The 20,487-nt window shown below is 39.5% G+C and overlaps 1 protein-coding gene across 29 annotated transcripts in view; it reads left to right on the top strand.

Moving 5' to 3' along the window:
• ANK3 (ankyrin 3) overlaps positions 1-20,487 on the top strand; it is a 340,836-nt gene that overhangs the window by 190,033 nt on the left and 130,316 nt on the right. For 21 of the 29 annotated variants that reach the window (XM_072340789.1, XM_072340795.1, XM_072340791.1 and 18 more), the window contains 7 exons: positions 7,088-7,189; positions 7,690-7,788; positions 8,173-8,271; positions 13,101-13,199; positions 16,707-16,892; positions 17,458-17,481; positions 18,707-18,805. In XM_072340789.1, coding sequence (XP_072196890.1) covers positions 7,088-7,189; positions 7,690-7,788; positions 8,173-8,271; positions 13,101-13,199; positions 16,707-16,892; positions 17,458-17,481; positions 18,707-18,805 — 708 coding nt within the window. The remainder of the gene's footprint in view (positions 1-7,087; positions 7,190-7,689; positions 7,789-8,172; positions 8,272-13,100; positions 13,200-16,706; positions 16,893-17,457; positions 17,482-18,706; positions 18,806-20,487) is intronic. The other 8 variants (XM_072340793.1, XM_072340814.1, XM_072340794.1 and 5 more) reach the window with 1 other exon arrangement.

Here is a 20,487-nt window from a genome sequence, read left to right as displayed (position 1 = left end):
TAGGAGCTGAATCTGAGATGCACCTTTTAAGCTCTGCTTAGGACTTAAATATGTGCAACTGTGAGTAAAAAAATGTATTCTCTCTACAAGCTTGTTAGATTGAAGAGGTAGAAACCCTGTTGTTGCAAGTGCAATTGGTTATGGAGTCAGATACAGTTGTGACAGAAATGAGGTATTGTAGTCTGACCAAGAAGAGGGGTTTAACACAGCCTGAAAACTGTATTTTTTATTTATTTTTTTAACTTATGGAAATCATATCATAGTTCTATAGTTAGAATAGGATTGGTTATAGGAACACAGTATATAGTAGAATATTCAGGCTAATTTATCTTGTGCAATACGATAGTATGATCAAAGAAAGCTGATGATTAAGTTGCATGATGGGGCAAACAAGTAGAGGGATTTGTTTGGTATTTGACAATAATGACTTGATTTCTCATTCAGCAGTCAAATTCAAAGAAGGTAGCTTTTCTTAGCCAAAGGATGTATCCTTTGAATTGTCAGGCAGCAGGAAAAAAAGCGTTTCCTCTTGCCCTGTGCTTATGTTTAGGGCTGGGATCCCAAGAGCATCTCTCTGAAGGATAATTAAAAGCAGAACGGCAGATAGCAGTTGGCCCCAGGCTGTCACGTCCTTATCAAAAGAAAACATGTATGGTAGTGTGGTACATAAAGCTGTAGCTGTTTGCATAGAGAGCAGCGTTTTATCACCCAGTCCAACCAACCTCCTTTCTGTTGAAAAAAATACAAGTGAAATTTTCTCATGTGTATATAGTTATGAGATAGTAGGGAGAATGGACGAAGAATCTCCTGTACAAGATCAGATGGCCTGTTTACATCACTTGGTCCAGTCATTGCTGTTAACTGGCCAGTACAATTTAACTGAAACAAAATTTCATCCCTTTCCAAGTGAGTGTAACGTATTTGCCTGGATGAAAATTCTAAATTAACATGAGAACAAAATCTTAAGAAAGATTTGGACCTTCAGTTTCCAGTGTATAATTCATACTAAGGGCCTTGCTGGGCCTTGCAGCAAGGACAAAATCTATCAGTTTCAGTAAGCTCACTCTTATCAAAATAAGTACTTATCATCTGTTTTCTCAGGTCATCTCATGCTGCTGCAGGACTAGTTTTACTGAACATGCTTCCAAATGGAAGTAACATAAGTTCCTCACTTAAAATGAGGTCATTGCCTTTCCCCACAACAAATGTTAGGCATGGTTAGCATCTTTTAGTTGGGACTCAAGCCAGAATGCACCCTGCTCTGGCACAATGGGAACCTACTGGGGGTTTCCCTTCACAACAGCTACTATTAAAGATGGAGTGAAAAACAAAACCCTGCTCTCAACGTGGAAAAAAAGACTGGATTTTTAATCTGAAAAAGAAGCCACTGTAAGCAGAACACAAAGGGAAAAGAGATGAGCAGTAATAAAAATACCATCAGTATGGCAGAGGGGTTATGCACGTTGAAAATAATGTTCATGGGGGTCCACTAAATGGAAGAACGCCCTCTAGTCCCATGGAAAAGCCCAGCCTGAGCCTGGGCTGACAGTCAATGTAACATTTACTAACAAATTTTGTCTTTACTTGTGATAAATAGCCTCTTATTTCTCCAGGAGTTCTTGGCAAAAAAGATACTGAATATTTATTAGCTAGCGTGAGTCAGCATCAGCATTTTCTATTTTAAAGCGGAAGCTTAAGGTAATATCCAACTGATATAAAACTTAGTCTTTCCTTTTAACATGAGTGTTTTCAACACCATACAGTTGCTCTTCAGAACAGGAACATAGTCTCAGGCCTTACAGCTGTATGTCACCAGGACCAGAGGACCTTAGGGTAAAAAAGAGATGGGTAACACAGTGCTGCTGCCTGCACGCCTTGTCCAGCCTCAGCTCAGTCCAGATACAGCTCTGGGATGAGAGTTGCTAAAACGAATTCCAGGCTGGGGAACCTGCCCTGGACTGAAGGCTGCCTGCAGTCTGTTACTTTCAGTATGCGTTGTAGTAGATTTGAGTTCTTACACTGTGGAAGGGGAATACAGAGTATTAAAAATATGCACTGCATAAAAGCTCTGTTCATTAACCAGTCTGCGTTTATGCATTTCTTAAAAGCAGAAGTAGTTCCTTTATCTTCCAGGGAAGTACAAAGGGGTTGGGGGGGGGGGGGGGGGAGAGAAATCTTCCAATGCTGGTATTCTCATTAGTCTGCTATTTATGAAATACTGTCTGACTGCAATTCCAGAACAAAGCACTGTGCACAGTGTCTGAGGTACACATCTCCAAAAATTAAAACACTTGTAAGAATTGTGATTTTAATTTAGGCCTGGGTTTAAAGATTGAAAAGGCAGCATTCATAAGGGAACACAACAGAGAGCTGTGGAAGGCTTAGGGGAGAAAGCCTGTGTCAAATACACAGCAAAAAGGGCTGCAGTCTTTGTGGTTGAGTGCAAGAACATCTGATGTTTGGGCTGTTTTGATGTATGTCCCAAGTCTGTTATTCTCTTGATATTTGTCAAGACAGTGTAGAATCAAAAGCTCATTTTCATCTTCATTTCTTGTTGGGATTGATTACAAAAAGGAAGTGGGGAGGGGGAATCAGAATAGATTGCTAAAATACAGAATACCTCTCCCAGGAATATTGAAATTTAAGTAATTAAGATGGGAACTTTAAAAGAAAAGAAGTGGTGCGTTTTGTTTTGTTTTTTAGGGTCATTAAGGAAATGTCCTATAGATCACTGTCTGAGTGGGGCTTGTTTTTCAGATGCCAGTTAGTGTGGGGACAGAGTTGGCTGTTTTAGAGCAGTGACCACCCCCCTAAGGAGCACTTAACTGCAAGCCTGTCCTGAGGGAGAACTGAAAACCTAAGACCCTTTCTTTTGTTTCTCTTCTGTGTTATTTACTACATTTAAACAAAACAGATCATTGACCAGTCTTTTACTGGGGCTCCTAGGCATGATTGCAGTCCAGATAAATAATTACTGACATTATTGTTAGGCTTGTTTGAACTCTCAAATCCTTTAGCGATTTTAGCCTCAGCTCTGATGCTGTTCCTGACTATGCAGTACAGTGGCAATTGCAGGCTCTGTCATAGACCGAGTCTTTGTTTTAAACAAAACAATGCCAATTGGAAATGGCATTTCTCCACTTAATTGTGGTATTTGAAAAATAAAAGGTAATCTTAAAAATTGAATTTAAGCTCTAAGTAGAAATGTAAAGTTGAGAGAATTTGGGACCCAGAAATGTCACAGTTCTGGTTTGATGTTTTTGATCAATCTGTTTGTTTGTTTGTTTTTAAGACTCTGTTCTTAGAATCATGGTAGTGGTAGTTCAGGTGCGCTGTGCCCTTATGCATTATTGTTATTAGGATAATATTAGAATGTTATTAAGATAACATTGGAAATCGAGTTTGTGTTTGTTTGTTTGTTTTTTAAAAAAGGCTTTTTTCATTAGAAATCTTGGTGATTATTTGTGATGAGCTGTAATAAGTAAACAGAATTTAGATGGCCCAAGTCCCCTCCTACTGCTGTTCCCCCTAGGATAGGTTTGTTTGCCCTGGGTTTGGGGAAGGATGATATTTGATTGATATGCACCGGATTCTACAATGAAAAGAATGTCAGTTGTAGCTGACTGATTGTGTTCTTCTTGCATCTGGTTTTACTTGAAACTTTTCTGAGCATGGCTTGGATGAAAGATGTTGGAACCTAATACTGACAAGTGACTGTAAGCTATAAAATGCGTTTCTCCTGTCTGCAATCAACAGTAGGTACCACTTAGAAGTCCCAAGTCTTGGAGCAGATTAGGAACTTAAAACCTTATTATTGTACTCTGGAATGCAAAACCATTTTGTCTTCTGCAAGAGATTGCTCTGGAGACCGTCCCCTTGAGCTGTTGATTGCAGTCACCAAACAGTTTTGTTAAAACTGGTTTTGTTTATTTGCTTACATGATTTGGAGGGGAGGTGACTGACCCCTGTGTTCCAAATTGGTTACGGTTTGTTGGTTCTTCTGGTTTTTGAAAATGAGACACCTTTAAGACAAGAGTATTCAGGTCATTTTGCAAGGTAGAGAAAACTTGTGAGACTGTCCTGAAATAATGCCTGAGTCATAGGGAAACTGGAAGCTGGCAGTGCTGCTTTTAGAGAGGCTGGAATTGATTTAGGTTTTCATGAATGCTGGCTCACTTTTTGTTCTGATGTTATAGTTTGTATCTGCTTATGGCAGAGACCATAATGGATGGAGAGAATCCCAGAAGCCTGACTGAACTTTTGCTCATACTCTATTATGTTGCCCAGTCTGTGAAAATCACCATATTTCTACATTTGGTGACCTAGAAAAGGTGAATTTTTCCCCTGCCTGAGGAATTGGGGGCTTTAGCTAAGGTCAGGTTTCCCTTTTTTGGCCCATAGGGATGTATTACAGCTGGCTGCTAAGGCATCTCGTGCAGTCTCATGCACAAGTTCACATAATGTTCAAGTAACTGGAAACCATTAGAGCAGAAACTGGGAGTTCCTCCTCAGACAGGCTGAGGTGTAGGTGAGTTTGGGTTGTTCCCAGCATGCTGCAGGGGACAGTTTCTCTGGATGCTCCCATGTTCTTGCTGCATGCCTGTGCTGCATTTCCCTTCTGCTGCCCTCCTGCAGAAAGGCACTGGGTGGCAAGAGCCCAGGCTGCCTCTGGTCACAGCTCTGTGTTCCTGGCCTGCTCTCCTGCCTCCTGAGGGACCTGGCTGCTGGTGGCACTTGTGTTGCTGGGTAATTTGAGCATAAAATGAATTTTGAGTGGTGATTGGCAAAAAAAGGCATTCAGTTTGTTTGAAGTCTTTTGGGAATAGATTTTGTATGACTTTAGCAGCACCTGAGCAAGCTTATTTGAAACATTTTTATGTCTCCATACTGGGAGTATAACCTAACTCTTCTTTACAGCAGAATTCCTTAAAAGACACGGGCATAGCTGTCCTGAACAATGCGACAGCCATTTGATGTTAACATGAATATTAGCTATTTATCGTTCCTTCTTTCTGCTTTCTCTCCCCCTCCCTGCATTTTGTTGAGCAGATAGAAAGGTTCAGATGTGTCTGAGCATCAGCAGTGTTTCTTGTCTCATGTGAATTGGCATGACTGGCTGGAACTGATTTTTTCCAAAGCAAGACTCTCTGATGTGTCCTTCCCCACCCAGAAGCAGCTGTAAACAGCTGATGTTAATTATCGTCCACCTGCTGACTGTGCCAAACAGACATGCCATTACGCTGTGACAAAAAAGGCTCCCAGTCTATTAAGCCCTCCCTCATACCTTTGGTAATGCTGATAAAATGCTGACCTGGTTTTTACCCCAGTGGCTGCTGTTGCTAAGCACTGAGAAAATGACCTGTCTCCTGTAATAATCTGCGTTGCACAGTTCAGATGATCTTCCCAATGAGATTGTTTTCCTGCCCCTCTCCAGGCAGCTATTTTTCCCTGTAGTCTTTACAGTTCTGACTATGCAGCTTGTAGCAGCATCTTGCTTTTCATAGAGCCTAATTAAAAACTGGTGTTGGAGGGCTGTTTTGTTGGAACCACATGACAGAAATTGATTTGTAGTGATCAGCATGGTGTACATGGGAAATAATGGTTTAGAGCAGAAAAGGTTGTAAACCAGTAACTTACCACAGGAAGCATAATGCTATGTGCACAAAACACAGAAGAAAATGAAGAGTCCATAAGTAATAATTCTCTCTTAGGGAGAGAGAGCTGCTTCTGCTGAAAGCATTAGTGAAATAGCCTTGTAGCTTGTACTACTACAAAGAGGAAAGCAATCTTCGTGCAGCTTGCCATTTTGCTGTCATTGTGCCCAAGATTGCTTCATCCTATACAAAAAAAAAAAACGTAACTTCAAATGGGCTTGGAGTGCTTGAACAGAACATCCAGTTTTGCAGCAGCTGAAATGACAGAAGTCTATAGCAAATCCAGAAGATGCGAGGATGAAAACAGTGAGTTGAGGCTGCATGGGTAACTGAGCACCGGGGCCACAATGTATTCTCAATGTATTCAATGTATATCTCAACTGTTACTGCTTTTGATAATTGTAAAGGTAATTACCACACTTTTAGAACCCTAAAGGGCCTTAAAACACTTAAAGCCGTAGTGATATAAGCCTGCCGTGAAATGATACTGAGGAAAAACTGTGACAGTTCCTGGAGAAGAGGACACAAAAACATGTGTTGACTTCCCAGAATGGCAGGGGAAGCTGTGGTACAGATAATATCATAGATTTGTCCCTCTTGAAAGCTAACCCAGTTCATTCCACTAGCTCCAAGGCAGGATCAGCATTATCATCCTTGGTGGATATTTGCATAACTTGTTAAAACCCTCTGGGGGGGGTGGGAATTGCTTTCAGAAATCACTTTCATGACTTAACCATCCTTTCTGCCATCCCGATATTCAAGCTAAAGTCATAATAAAGAAAATCTGAAAGACTATCTTTAAAGGAAGATCTGAGAAATAATTAAAATTCTGTGAAAAAATAATGATTTTGTGCCTAGGGATTTCTGAGCACTGAAATATGGACAAATACTGTAAATAAAATGTGCCATAAAGTAAGGGAGAATGGGGAAAACAAAGCAATCACTGTGAAGTGCCTTCACTTGTAGAATTACGTTTTTCATTCAAGTACTCCAGACCTTCAACATGGAGTATTTTGCTTTTTAGTCCATCACGTGAGATCTTGCAGTAGCAGTCCAGTCTGTTCATTTTGACTTTGAACATGATGTGGCTCTCTTGGAAGGAGTGGGATGGTTTCCTTGGAGTTTGGCTGGGTACCAGATGTGTCTTTGGTTAATAGCCTTGCAGGTTGGTCACTGCTGCATAATTGACGTATATTTGTGAAGTCCACGTTGTGCTACCTTGTCAAGTTGGCAGCTTTCTTACACCAGAGGGAGTTTGATCTCAAGCAAGGTGGGCAGGGTTTAACCCATGTTTGATCAGGCATTTTGAGATCTGCTCTCATCCAGTTAAATGTATGCATAATATACTGTATCATGCATAACTTCTTTGTCAAGAGAATATATTTTTATATAGTGCTGTGTTTTTTAACAGATTTTTTCCTTCTTTCTTCTAGTCTGACACAAATGCAAGTTACTTGAGAGCTGCTCGAGCTGGCAACTTGGAGAAGGCTCTTGACTACTTAAAAAGTGGAGTGGACATCAACATTTCTAATCAGGTTGAAAAATAATTCTGATCAAATTTTCTGGAAAAATACCTCTCTCCTTCTTTCTTGAGTCTGACTGTACATTTGCACTTCATGTCAGCAGTAATGTGTTTGGTTTCAGATGAGTCATGTTTGCGTATCTTACCAAATTCAAACTTTTACCCCTTACCAACACATCATTTCAATTTCACTCGGAGGATGTTATGCTGTTTAACACTATCTTTCATTCCATTTGTGTTGCATTATGTCTTGGGCAACACATAGAACTTGAGACCCCAAGGCCTAGTATATCATAACTCAGTTCATACTCTTTTCTTGCAATTTGTTTGTTATAATGTTCACATAAGAATAATTTTCGGAAGCAGTCCTCTCACTGAGATGTAATTTTTCAGCTCCTGATGTGTTATTTGCTACAGTGGATAAGCTATGCCAATCTTTTAAGTTGCATTTCTTTGTTTTCTGTTTTTCTTTGTTTTTGTTTTTTGTATTTATTTATTTATTTTTTAAATCAGAATGGTTTGAATGCACTCCATCTTGCTTCCAAAGAAGGGCACGTAGAAGTTGTCTCTGAACTGATACAGCGAGGTGCCAGTGTGGATGCAGCGACAAAGGTCAGTCAAACCCATCTGATTGTTCTCTTGACCACAATGATGCCATGGATGTAAGGTGTCAGCCAACTGATTGCAGACATTACTGCAGCAATAACTACTTATTTTCCACTGGTCAAGTGGTCTCAAGTATTGACAGTAGGAACCTGCTGGATTGTAGTGAATGCCAGAGATTAGTAGGGATATGATTAACTCGACAAACTGGAGATTTCTGTGTTGGTTACTTTCTGTGTTTTCTAGAGTAACTTACTCATTGGAAGTAATCAATAAGAATATTTCATCTCAGAAAATACTGTATTTTAAAGCAAACAGTGTTCTTGATAATATTGTCGTGTATTCAAGGTCAAGTTTTGTAGTCTACTCAAATACTGCTGTTTCTTATTTCAGAAAGGAAACACAGCATTGCACATAGCATCCCTCGCTGGGCAAGCAGAAGTTGTCAAAGTATTGGTTACGAATCGGGCTAATGTCAATGCACAATCTCAGGTAAAGTAATATTAATTTCTCATTTGGGACTTTGAAGAACACCGCTGATGATAACATCTTTCACCCTTTCTGCTGTTAGTAGGTTTATTTGGTAGATTAATATGTTCATGCTGGCCCTTGAAAATTAGGTGTGATAAAGTCAGTATTAACTCTGAATTGGCCACCTCATTCACCAGTAGAAAAAGCTTAGAAATAGCATCTCTATTTTAAGCTGTCCAGGAGCCATGCATACACCCCCCCCCCCCGGGGTTGAAGAAAGCAGAGCCACATCCAGGGTTGTTTGGAATATACTTGTATGGTTCTATAACATGCAGCAGAGCAAAGCATTTACCCTTCAGCTTTGGAACTGGCCTCCAGGGTGTCCTATGAGTTGCTAATTGTTACAGGGACATAAGAAGTACTGATTAAACCAGAGAGTGGGAGAGAACTTTTTGAAATGACAGAGATCTTGTTTCACATGGTTTAGTGTCTGAGGCTTAATTGAGACCTTCTCCTTTCCTTGTGTGAATAGATACCACCAGCATATGCAGAGCTTTTAAGTTTGGTGAAGTTCTTTGAAGGGACGTTTAGATCAATCATAGGAAATTTGAAATAAGGAGAAACGGTGTTAAAAGAAGCAGAAAGAAAAACACTCTGGCTTAAAAAATATTTAAATCATTGACTGTTGGAAATGAGAGGTGGTCACGTCACAGGTGTCCCTGGGGTCCTGTCCTGCTCATGAGTGAGTGTCAGATAAAGAAGATCAGAATAGGAGGTGGTATTGTCGTCTGGCCCAGTATTGCTTTTCTTCCATATGATGAAGGTTTGGACATGATGGATGATGTTTGGGAAGAAAAGAAAACCTAGGAACCCTCATTAAAAATATTGTATTAAGATGAACATTTTAAATAAACATTTTAAAATGGTCTTTCAACATGGATAAAATATTTAAGAGAATCTCTTTCAGGAATATTAGGTACTTGCAAACTATATTTCATGTTCTTTTGCTTGGACAAATGAGCCATTGTTTCAGCTTTCTCACTCTTTTATACTAGCTAGGTATGCTAATATTTAGTTCTTGGCACAACAGAGTTTGAACATAAGGAGAAAAACAGCAATAATAGTTTCAATTAAAAATTTCTAAGCAGAAACATTTCCAGTGGTTTTGCTGTTGGAGAAAAGGATCTTTTCTGATTGTGATTTAGAACTTGTGTATTCAGCCCTGAAACTAAAAATAATCTGAGATTGTAAACACCTTATGTAACTGCACTGTCTGTATACCCTAAGGTTTTGCCACACATTACCCTAATTTTGCTAACATGAGAATAGTAAATTTTCTTTGCCATTTGACTTCTGATGTATGCTGGCCACTCTACACCAATACCTGAGAGTGTGACATTGCACCTGGGATCAGTCTTCCTGAGGAGGTCCTGTGGTCCCTGGAGCTCCCTGTTAACTGCCCCTGGACCTGTTTTGTTTGTGGCTCTGAGCATAACTTAAGCTGTTCTAAGGCTCGTAATTCTGCTGCTTTTTACATACCAACAGAGAGAGACCACCTGAAGAAGTTTTGTTTCTTTGTTTGTTTGTTTTAATACCCTGTTTTATGTCAGTTTGGCTTTATGTCCTCCTCCCTTGAAGGCAACAGCTCAACCCTGCTCAAAGCACTAGCATTAGGAAGGTTAAATCTTTAACCCTCCTGTAGTTCTGGAAAATAATTAAAAAAAAAAAAAAAGAGTATAAATTTTGTACCTCTTCCAGTATACTAGCTCTCTTGTCTATTTCTACTTCTTATTTTGATTGAAATGGAAAGCAGAGCATGGGGGAAAAGATTATGAATACCCTACGATAACTTTAGCACATGAAAAAGGGTTCTGCTCTGCCTCTGGATACTAATAATAATTGGTTCTGAGAAATGTCACTTATTAATAATTTCCTGAAACTAATGATCAGGATGTATTGAAGTATTTCCTTAGAGCAGTTTATGGGGTGTTTGTTTCTTTTACCATGAAACCAAACTTTAACTGTGCAGTAGCTAAACTGTTAGGTCTCATTTCTGGTGAGAGCGCTGACATATTGCTTCGCCTCTGGTAGAACTTCAGCATACGCTTCACGCTTGTAGCGTGCTTTACTGAATTGAGACCAAATTACCCAAATACCGGAACAGAAGCAGACCCTGCAGCCTGTGTGATCCTTGTAAACATGTGGCTTCACAGCTGCTCGGTGTCTTCCTGATTGTAAAGTTCCTCTTGGATCAAGCATCCACATGCCATTTCCTCTCCAACTGTCATTTTTTCTGAGCTCCTGTTTGTCTGCTGCCAATGAAGTCCACATGCTTGGCCCTGGGTCACCTACACTCTCCTGTGCATCCTGGTTGGATGTGTGTCATACAACCCTGCCCCATTGTTAAGACAATCAAACGTGTCATAGCCATTTTCACCGTGGCTGATACAACTTAGCCATCATTCACTGCTGCAAGTCTTAGACTATAGTTTCTCTTCATCCCACCAGCATGCAGAATATTAATGTCTTGATGCAAATCATGTAACTATATGGCCAGAGTTGTCTCAGCCCACCTCTGGTTGTTTGGTTTCCTGCAGCTACGTCAGTGTCCTCTGTAGCTGCACTGCTGAGTTACTCCCCTGTTCCTTCTGCCCTGCTGAAATGTCTGCTCTAACCATGTTGCAGCCCTGAGGGTGCTGACAAAGACTCAGCTAAACCCAGTCATATGCACACGCTTCCTGACCTCCTCATTGTTGAAACCTGATGGAATACCTCCTCTGTTATACCTGTTATTTTTAACTAGCCCTTACCTCCTGTTCTATTCTGTTTACTTCATTGGCTCTTGCAGAATGGAATGAAGTGTTTATGAAATGCAGCACACAAGAATTGGTTCTGTTTTTTTTTTTTGCCATTGGTGTTGCTTCATTGACAGCAAGCCCAGAAGCTGTCTGGTTGTTTTTCATGTTCAGGGCAACACTAAGCTTCTGTCTTGTTTTTGCAATAGGACTACTTGATGTGTTTAAGATTTTCAAATTGAAGGGCCTAGATACAAAGAAGTGCGATCTCTAGAAATGAGAAATGTTGAAATACACTCCTGGGTTTCTGCTGCCTCTTCTTTATTCATGCCACTCAAGCTCAGACTTTTCCTGTCTTAGCTGTATGACAGCACAACTTCAGGGCTGGAACAAGAAACACCGGGTTGTGGTGTGAATGCTGTGCTGAACTTCATTTTCTACAGTGTGAGTGCTGTGTAACCAGGCAAGCCAGGGGGTCTTAGGAGGGAGCATCTGAAGAGAAGAGCTGCTTGGTGCCATTGCAGCTGGCAGAAAGGAAAATGCTGGAGCATGAAGACAAAAATATACCATAAATCACAGAACAAAGGAATTGGTTGTTTTTATTGCTGGTTCATTTGGTTGTTTCACCTCTACCAAACTGTTCAGTAAATTTTATATGCGTGATGCATGTTGTTACTGTAAAGTGAATTTATCCACTGGTTCCTGACTGTTGCACTGAGGAACATACAGTGCTATATGAAAGCTGAGCAATTTCAGGTGCAAAGCAGCAACTTTTTAAATTCCTTTTCAAGTACTTTGAAACCAGAACAAGTATCATGATTTCATGTTTTTGTGTTTTGGTTTTGTGAGTTATGCCAAAGCTCTGAAATTCACAGGACTGTAGAGAAAAATTAAACCCTGGAAATCCAATTCCTGAAAGGCTGTGGCCTGTGTGCAGTTAAGGCAAAGATAAAAGCATTGACTGTAAGTGGAATGCACTTGCCAGAGAATGAGTTAAGCTTTTCAGCCTATATTACTAGTATTGCATTGATTGAAATCACTCACTTGAGCATAATTTGAGAAATGTTCTAATGTGGTCAGAAACACTGATAAACCTTTGTCTCAAACTGCTGAGAACCAGTCATCCCGAGATCTCCTGATGCCAGAAATATGAAGTAGCTCAGTGACCACAAGCAGGCTGTGTTCTACAGGCAGCTCTTTGAGGAGATACAAGCCATAAATAGGAGGTGCAAGTGAATGAGAAGTGAAAGGTAATGGAGAGAAGAGAAAAAATTATTCTTAAGAGTCATTGACCTTGCTGTCTCTATAGATGTGCATTGTTTTTGCCTGTCCCATTTTGTATTTTGAGCTGCAGTTTCATTTATCAGGAATCAGAGCTTTTCTCTACCAAATGGTTTGTTCAAACTGACTTTTAGTTTCACAGTAGATGACTTTTTTTCAAGTTTTCAGCCTTGAGAAAAGAGGACCGAGGCGGGGGGAATCTGATTAATGTTTATAAATATCTTAAGTGTGGGAGTCAAAGGGACATGGCCAACCTCTTTTCAGCAGTCTGTGGGGACAGGACAAGGGGAAATGGCCATAAACTGGAGCATAGGAAGTTCCATGCAAACGTGCCTAAGAACTTCTTCATGGTAAGGGTGATGGAGCACTGGAACAGGCTGCCCAGAGAGGTCGTGGATTCTCCTTCTCTGGAGATATTCAAGACCCTCCTGGATGCCTACCTGTGCAACCTGCTGTGGGGAGACTGCTTTGGCAGGGGGGTTTCACTCCATGATCACTAGAGATCCCTTCCAGCCCCTACAGTTCTGTGGTAGATGTAAAAGGAGCTTTCCTTGCCTGACTGTAATAACTTTCATGATCAACTGAAAGATTCTATTGTGTCTTTTAAAGTAATAATTACCCTTTTCCCATCTTAAGTTAAATCAAGGATGATCATGTCACTAACTAGTATGTGAGCATGCAGTTTGTTTTCCTGCTAATCTACCTGAGTTTGGCAGATCTTTGCTATGTATAAAATGTTTGTGAAGTGTTTACACTCCTGTTTTCCTCTTTCAGAATGGTTTCACTCCACTGTATATGGCAGCCCAAGAAAACCACCTGGAGGTTGTGAAGTTTCTTCTCGATAATGGTGCCAGTCAGAGCCTTGCCACAGAGGTAAACGTTTGAGTTCTTGAGTTCACATAAAAGATATAATGCACTCCAGTAGTAACCCTTGCTAGCTTACACCAGGCTTGTCTTTTAAGTACAAAATTAAAGAGCAGAAAAACTTCTGTGAAATGTGCTGATGAATATCAAGTTATTGACTTTTCAGCAATTAAAACCTCTTGCCATTTCTAATATTTTTTTTTTAACTAGAAACCGTTCTAAAAATAGATCTGTTCTTAGTCATTACTGGTAATCTTTCAGGTTAAGTGCTCAGAGAAGCTGTGTGCATGATACGAAAATTCTCTTTGCCTTCATTAAATGTACTGACTAATATAGAGAGCAACCATAAAGCAAGAACAGTTTATATTGCGGAACCAGCTCTGGAATATCAGGGAAAACCCAGGGTTGCTAAGTGCTTGGAGTACTTTCTGAGCTGCGTTTATTGCTAAGTTGATACCCTCTCTGCAGCATGCAATTATTCTGTCTGGACTTGCAGTGGTAATTGCAAGCTGACAGAATGATGAAAGATCCATCCTTGAAAATGTTCTGTGATCGTTCTCGAACAACAGTTTTTCTTTCTAGTTTTAAAAAGTAATTATAACTCAGTGAGGAAACTTGGAGAAAAATATTCAAAGTGATTATAAGAATAGCAGGCATGTTAATAGTCCTAAAAATAGTCTTAAAAAGCATTTCAATAGTACTTCATTCCAGCTGTTTAAGGAAAAAAAAAAGTATTTTCTCTCTATAACTTTTTAGGAACTCGGCTGCTTCATCTGAACTGGTTCCACAAAACCAATAATGTTTGAGAAAGTTGCATTTTTATTTTTTTTTTGCGATATATGAGAGGCAAAATTACTTCATTGCATCACTGTACATTGTAACGTCTCTGCTTAGTGATGTTGCATGTAGGGAATCTTCTCTTTTGATGACAATATTGTAAAAATCACGGATCAAAAGTTCTCAAAATGACATATAATGCTTACAACAGGAGTTGTGCCTTGGAAGGTACCTTCTGAAAATGCTCAGATGTAACAAAATGGAATATTTTGAATCTGGAACATCAGTTCAATAGCATAGCTCTCAGAATATTATTTTATATTGAAAACAAGGATGTCACGGGACGCCCAGAAACCTGCAGTAGTTTTAGACTTTTAAAAATATCTGTGCCAGTCTGATTTTCTGGAAATAGAATTATGTAGAATTGTGCACAAGTTCTGAATTTTCTATGCTTTTTCTCCTGATCTTTTTATGTCAGCTTAGGCTGAGCTTTGTCCAACTCAACCTTATATCCATGTGTAATTCCCTTGAAGATTCGGACTACAAAACAATGTTGCGTTTATTACCTTGTTTGTGATAATTGCTTAGGTGTTTCTTTTCTCTTAGTTAAAATTTTTATATGAAATTCTAATTTCAGAAGCCTTTGTTATTAGACAGTTACTACTTAACTAATTATTCATTAATAGTAACTCTTCAGCAGAGGTGTTTTAATATATATATAAAAAAAAAGTAGATCCACATGCTGTCTTTAAATCATTCTTAGTTTTTTGTGGTGTTTGGTTTTGGTTTTTTCCCTAGAGTGGGCTTTGCTTTATGCTTTAAAGTGTAGTTGCTAATTATACTACTGACATCAAGATACTTGCAATTGCTTTTTGTGGGCCGGTAATTTCAGATAGCACGTGGTGGAAATGCGTTCTTGTCGTTGTTAATATTCTTGGTCACAGTTTCTTGGCTGTGGTACAGTGATCTCTGCACAAACTGGATCTGTGGGCGGTCCTCATCAGAGTAAGGAAACTGGAGTATAGGATATAGCAGCTATTTTGGTGTTGAAATGAAGTGCTTCCATTTGTCCACTCACTTTTCCCTAGGGAAAGGGGAAAATGTAGTCCTACGATTTTTTTTTCCCCTTCTTTTTAGCAGCATTTTTACCAGAAGAGAAAGTCTGTTGAGAAGAGATGCTGGTGATAGTTAAGGCACTTGTCTCTGAAAAGCAGCTGACAGTGCCACTGCCATTGGCTGCATAGAGAGGGAAGCAAATATCTCCAGGTCACTATGTGTGTGCTATTTTTCTCAAGGTTCCTCCAGGCCTCCATTTCTGCAGGTACAGTGTAGCTATAATGTCAGAGCCCTCTGGTGGGGATATCTGTGGCAGTCTTGGCCTGTAAAGCTGCACAGCATTTTTCATACCATGTCCCTGCCTGCTGGAACATCTCTAGGACCACAGCCCAGAGCCGTGCCCCGCCTCTACAGGAGGGTGAGCATCATGCCAAGTGGAAGGCTGGATTCAGTGAGTTTAAATAAATAAATCATTCAACAACAAAGGAAAAATAAACAACCAGCACCTCCTTAAATAAACAACTTGTTAGGAACAGGAATTTCAGTGGATTTTCTTCTATCTTACCCTCAGATTTTTGAAAAAAAGGCTCTCTGTCTTTCTGTCATTCTTCCCTTTGTTCTCTTATGATTAGTTTCTCTTTGTTTTGGGAGGCATAGAAGAGGTTCCATATTGAAAACAGTATTTCTACCTCCAAAAGCTAAAAAGTTCATGTTTGAACTCTGCACTTCTGGCATTGTAGGGATCGGCATACTTCTGTGTTGTTGCTGTGCTGCTGTTTCACACTTACACAAACATACAGTTTGATCATGACAGAAGCAGTTAAAATGTGATAGAGTGAGTTCAATACATACCACCCTGTAATGAGATCTAGTAATAAAAGCTCTGAACGTACAGATCAAGTGTTAGAAGTAATAACCAAATAAATACCCTATGTAGTAGTATAATTTGCATTATGATTTTTGAATGATTTGTGGGTATTCTATTGGATAAAAGTGATTCCAAATAATAACTCTCCCATTCTTCAGTCTTCTAAAAATCCACAAAAATATAATGATAAAAACATCTCAGACTGTACTTTTCCTGTGTTTGAAGAATCCACTCTAAGATCTGTTAAACAAAAGTCTTCTATTTTTCAGATCTTCTCATTCCACATTTGTTTGGTTTGCCATTCACTGGTCTGAAAGGAAATCACTTCTGTTCTTAAGAGGATTATATATCGCTTCTATACTTTGGAGTTGTAGTAAAGCAATTGCTATATTGGGAGAATGTGCATTCTTTTTCAGATATGAATGTGTTATTGATAATTATTGCTTAAATATATACAGATATTATTTAAAATCCATACTTAAATATGTGAGAGTTGAGATGAAATTTAATAATAAAATATAAATGTATGTTATAACTGGTAGCTTTGGCGAGAAGGGATGATAATTTGCTATGAAGACATCATTTTCACTTGTAACTTTCAAGTAGTGCTAGCTTTTTGTGTTTCTGTATACTAACACACACACATTTGTGAATATAATGAAATGTGTAAAGTGAATAGTTCAAAGTTTTTTTCCAAGTCAGTTTTGCTTGCATATGTCTTTTAATTTTACTGTCACCTGTGATGAGATCACTTCCAATTTTCACCCCCTCAAGATTTTGGAATAAGTGTTGAGCAGCCTTGTTGTATGTTGCAGGATGGTTTCACACCTTTGGCAGTAGCTTTACAGCAAGGTCATGACCAGGTGGTTTCACTGTTGCTTGAAAATGATACAAAAGGAAAAGTCCGTCTTCCCGCTCTTCACATCGCTGCTCGGAAGGATGATACGAAGGCAGCGGCTCTGCTCCTGCAGAATGACCACAATGCTGATGTGGAATCAAAGGTCAGTTGTAAGGAAGTAAGGTTTGATGCTGTTAAGTGCTGAGCACATCTTGTGTCCAGTGAAGATCTTCCTTTATTAAAGTGTTTGGCTTATGAGTTGCACGTAACTTTCTCCTATAGCTTGTGACTAAAAATGTTTCATTAGCTTCCCTTGCCTCTTTTTTTTTTTTCTTTTTTTTCCTCTCTCCCTTTTTGTTTGAATCAGGGTTAACTTCTCTTGTAGAAACTTTGCAAATGGAAAATAAAAGCAAAATATTATTGCAGTCGTTCTCTTGAAAATGGAAGCCACTGTTGAGGTGGTCTGCTGGAGAGACCGTACAATTAAGTCATTTGATTAGTTGTTTGTGAAATTGCCACTTTAAGAACTCTGATAAACATGTAACAATTAACATTCAAAATACTCAATCATTCAGCTTCCATTCAGTCAAGCTTTCTTTGTGCCAACTGTGCTGTCGTCTGAGCTGCCATCCCACGTAGCAATCATGAAGCTTTTTGCATCCATATCACCAGTGGTGAACTAACCGTTCATTTTTTCCCCCTCTTTGCTTCCAAATGTGTTAACCTAGATGATGGTGAATAGAACAACAGAGGTATATATAAATATATATATGCATCATCACTCCTCCATGACTTAGTGCTGCTGCATCATATTTTCCTCCTTCTTTTTGCATCGCCTTCTATAGGATAGATACCTGCTTTAGATAAAATGAAGTAGCATGTGCCAGAGAACACTGTAGTTTAGATACCAGGGCTTTCTGCAGCTGAACACTAGGGTTTAAAAATGAGAGTAAGTGTTCTTGGGTGCTGATTGCCATCATATATGAGCTATATTATGTAAGATGGAGTTTTCAGGGATTCTCATGGAGTCGACATTTACCAGATGTGTCAAGAGCTGCAGACAACCCTGTTGTGTTGTGCATCCAAGACTGATTTCAGGCTTCTGCATGACACTTACCTTGATGGTGTCAGCAAATGGAGTGATCTGTGATTTTAAATCTGCCAAACTCCCGAAGCAAGGCAGTGGCAACTAGCATGGCTTGCTAACAATTTAGAAATGCATCTAGTTCCCATAAGGTTTCATACTTTGCAGGACTGATGGAATTGCTGCATGTTTTAGCATTATTTTAAAAAGAAGTAAAACTACTTAAATATGAAAATAATTTGCTGAAGTGGTGATGTTATCAGTAAGGAATCTTCTAATTAGGTTGATAACTTGTGGGGTCTGAACATAACCCAGTGTGATTGCCCTCAGTGGGAGACTGATCTTTATGGTACTAACCCTTGGAAAAAAAAATCCATATTAATCATTTAAAGTGGTCTTTGATGTTGTTTTCATTTGCATCTACTTTGAATTTATAAAAACAGTTAGCAAGTATCATCAAATGACTTGTATCTGAACTTCTCCAAAGAATCTCTTAAGAAATTTGGCTTGTGAGTCTGATATGATGCCAATAACGAGTAGACATTAGAAATTAATGTATTATAAAATCAGATCAATGCTTTAATAGTCACACGTTTTGCTGCTGTTTCTCCTGAAATATCTAAAAGTTTTATCTTACTTCTGATCTTCTAGAATAATTATGTTAATTTAATTTATTTTCCCTCCTGCACAGCAGTATGATTTTATGTGTGTAGACTTTCGGAGAGTGAGTAAATAATTGTCAGTGGGTGAAAACTAGTACAGATTTGGAATGGTGACTTGCAGCACACTCCTATTATTAGCTTTAGTCAACGATCTGCTACAAATTTTGGAGTACTGAGCAGATATTAATATATATATACATATATATATATGTTGTTTGTTTGTTTTTCCAGAGTGGGTTCACACCCCTTCACATAGCTGCTCACTATGGAAATATCAATGTAGCCACATTGCTGTTAAATCGAGGAGCTGCTGTGGACTTCACTGCAAGGGTAAGAATGGAATCATAGTTACTCTAGTTTATTTAATCTAACACTTGGAAGATGTGGAATTGTGCATTGTGTTTGCTAGTGGAGAGGCCTGACCTGACAGCTTGTTTTGTTACTTTAAAATGTAAAGAGGGGATGTCCATGCTGCTGAACCTGAACTCCTGAAAACCTCTGTTTATTTTCATAGTTAGTGTTGTGAAAGGCAGGCTGTTTGGTGTGGAGACTACTTCCGCCTGTAACTTTAACATATGGCAGGAATGCTGTCCCTGTTGAATTGTCCTCAATATGCAGTTGTTTCCAGTGAACAGGAAGGGAAAGTGCTGCTGGTGAAGAAAGCAGCTGTGCCTTCACTGCATATGTGAGTGTCAGATGATGCGTAAAAAAGATCTGAGAAAAAAGACAGGTAGAAGAAGAGGTGAGGTGTAGAAAAGGAGGGGAGTTGAAGATTTGAGCCTTATAGCAGAAAGCCATGCTAAAGTGGGTGAAATAACCCTCCTGTTCCCATAAGCTCTGATCCAAAGGAGTAGCAAGATAGTTCTTCAGATAAATGGGGAAGGAGACAAAGCCAGGATTAATGTAGTTTGGGTTTCTGAAACTTCGCCCGTGTCTGCTGCTGAGCAGTCTTTCAATAAACTGGGGGGGGGGGGGGGGGAAACAACAAGCAGTATTGAAGATGGTATATATGAGTGAAGTTATTTGGCATAGTGTCTGTGATTAGATGGGACTGAACTGTAATATTTAACAGTTTTCTTTGCAAAGGTTTTGAGTATGTGCTGTGCATGTTGCTTTTGCAGTGGAAAAAAGTATTCTTTAAAGTATTTATTATTAAACCATTTAAAATAGTTTAAAGTATTTTGTCACACAGCAAAAGCAAAATGCAGTTTTTCCTCCTACTTTAGATAATATCATAGAATCAGGGAATGGTTTGGGTTGGAAGAGACCTTTAGGATGATCTCGTTCCAACCCCCCTACTATAGGCAGGGATTCCTCCCTGTAGACCAGGTTGCTCAAATCCCCATCTAGCCTGGGCTTGAACACTTCCAGGGAAGGTGAATTCACAACCTTGCAGGGCAACCTGTTCCAGTGTCTCACACTCTCATAGAAAAGAATTTATTTATAATATCTAGTCTAAATCTGCTTTCTTTCGGTTTAAAGCCATTTCTCCTCATCCTGTCATTGTCTTCCCTCAAAAATTCCCTCCCCAGCTTTCCTGTGGTTGCCCTTCAGGTACTGGAAAGCTGCTATAAGGTCCCCCTCAGATACTGTTCTTCTCTAGGCTGAAGAGCCCGAGCTCTCAGCCTGTCCTCCTAGGGGGGAGGTGCTTCAGCCCTCTGAACATCTTTGTGGTCCTCCTCTGAACTTGCTTCAAAAATTCCATGTCCTTCTTGTGATGGGGCCTCTAGAAATAGACACAGTTCTCCAAGCGTCGTCTCATGAGAGCAGAGCAGAGGGCAAAATCACCTCCCTTGACCTTCTGGTCACTGTTTACTTTATGAAATCCAGGATACGATTGGCATTCTGGGCTGCAAGTGACATTCGTTTTGAATCTATCATCAACTGACACTCCCAAATCCTTCTCCTCAGGGCTGCTCTCAAGCTACTCTCTACCTAATCTGTATCTGTGCTTGGGATGTATCTGTGTATGTAATATAATGTAAAAGCTTCACTGCTTCTAGACTTACGTT

This window comes from Excalfactoria chinensis, chromosome 6, assembly GCF_039878825.1.
Source record: "Excalfactoria chinensis isolate bCotChi1 chromosome 6, bCotChi1.hap2, whole genome shotgun sequence".
NCBI lineage: Eukaryota > Metazoa > Chordata > Aves > Galliformes > Phasianidae > Excalfactoria > Excalfactoria chinensis.
This window is presented reverse-complemented; position numbering and strand designations above follow the sequence as displayed.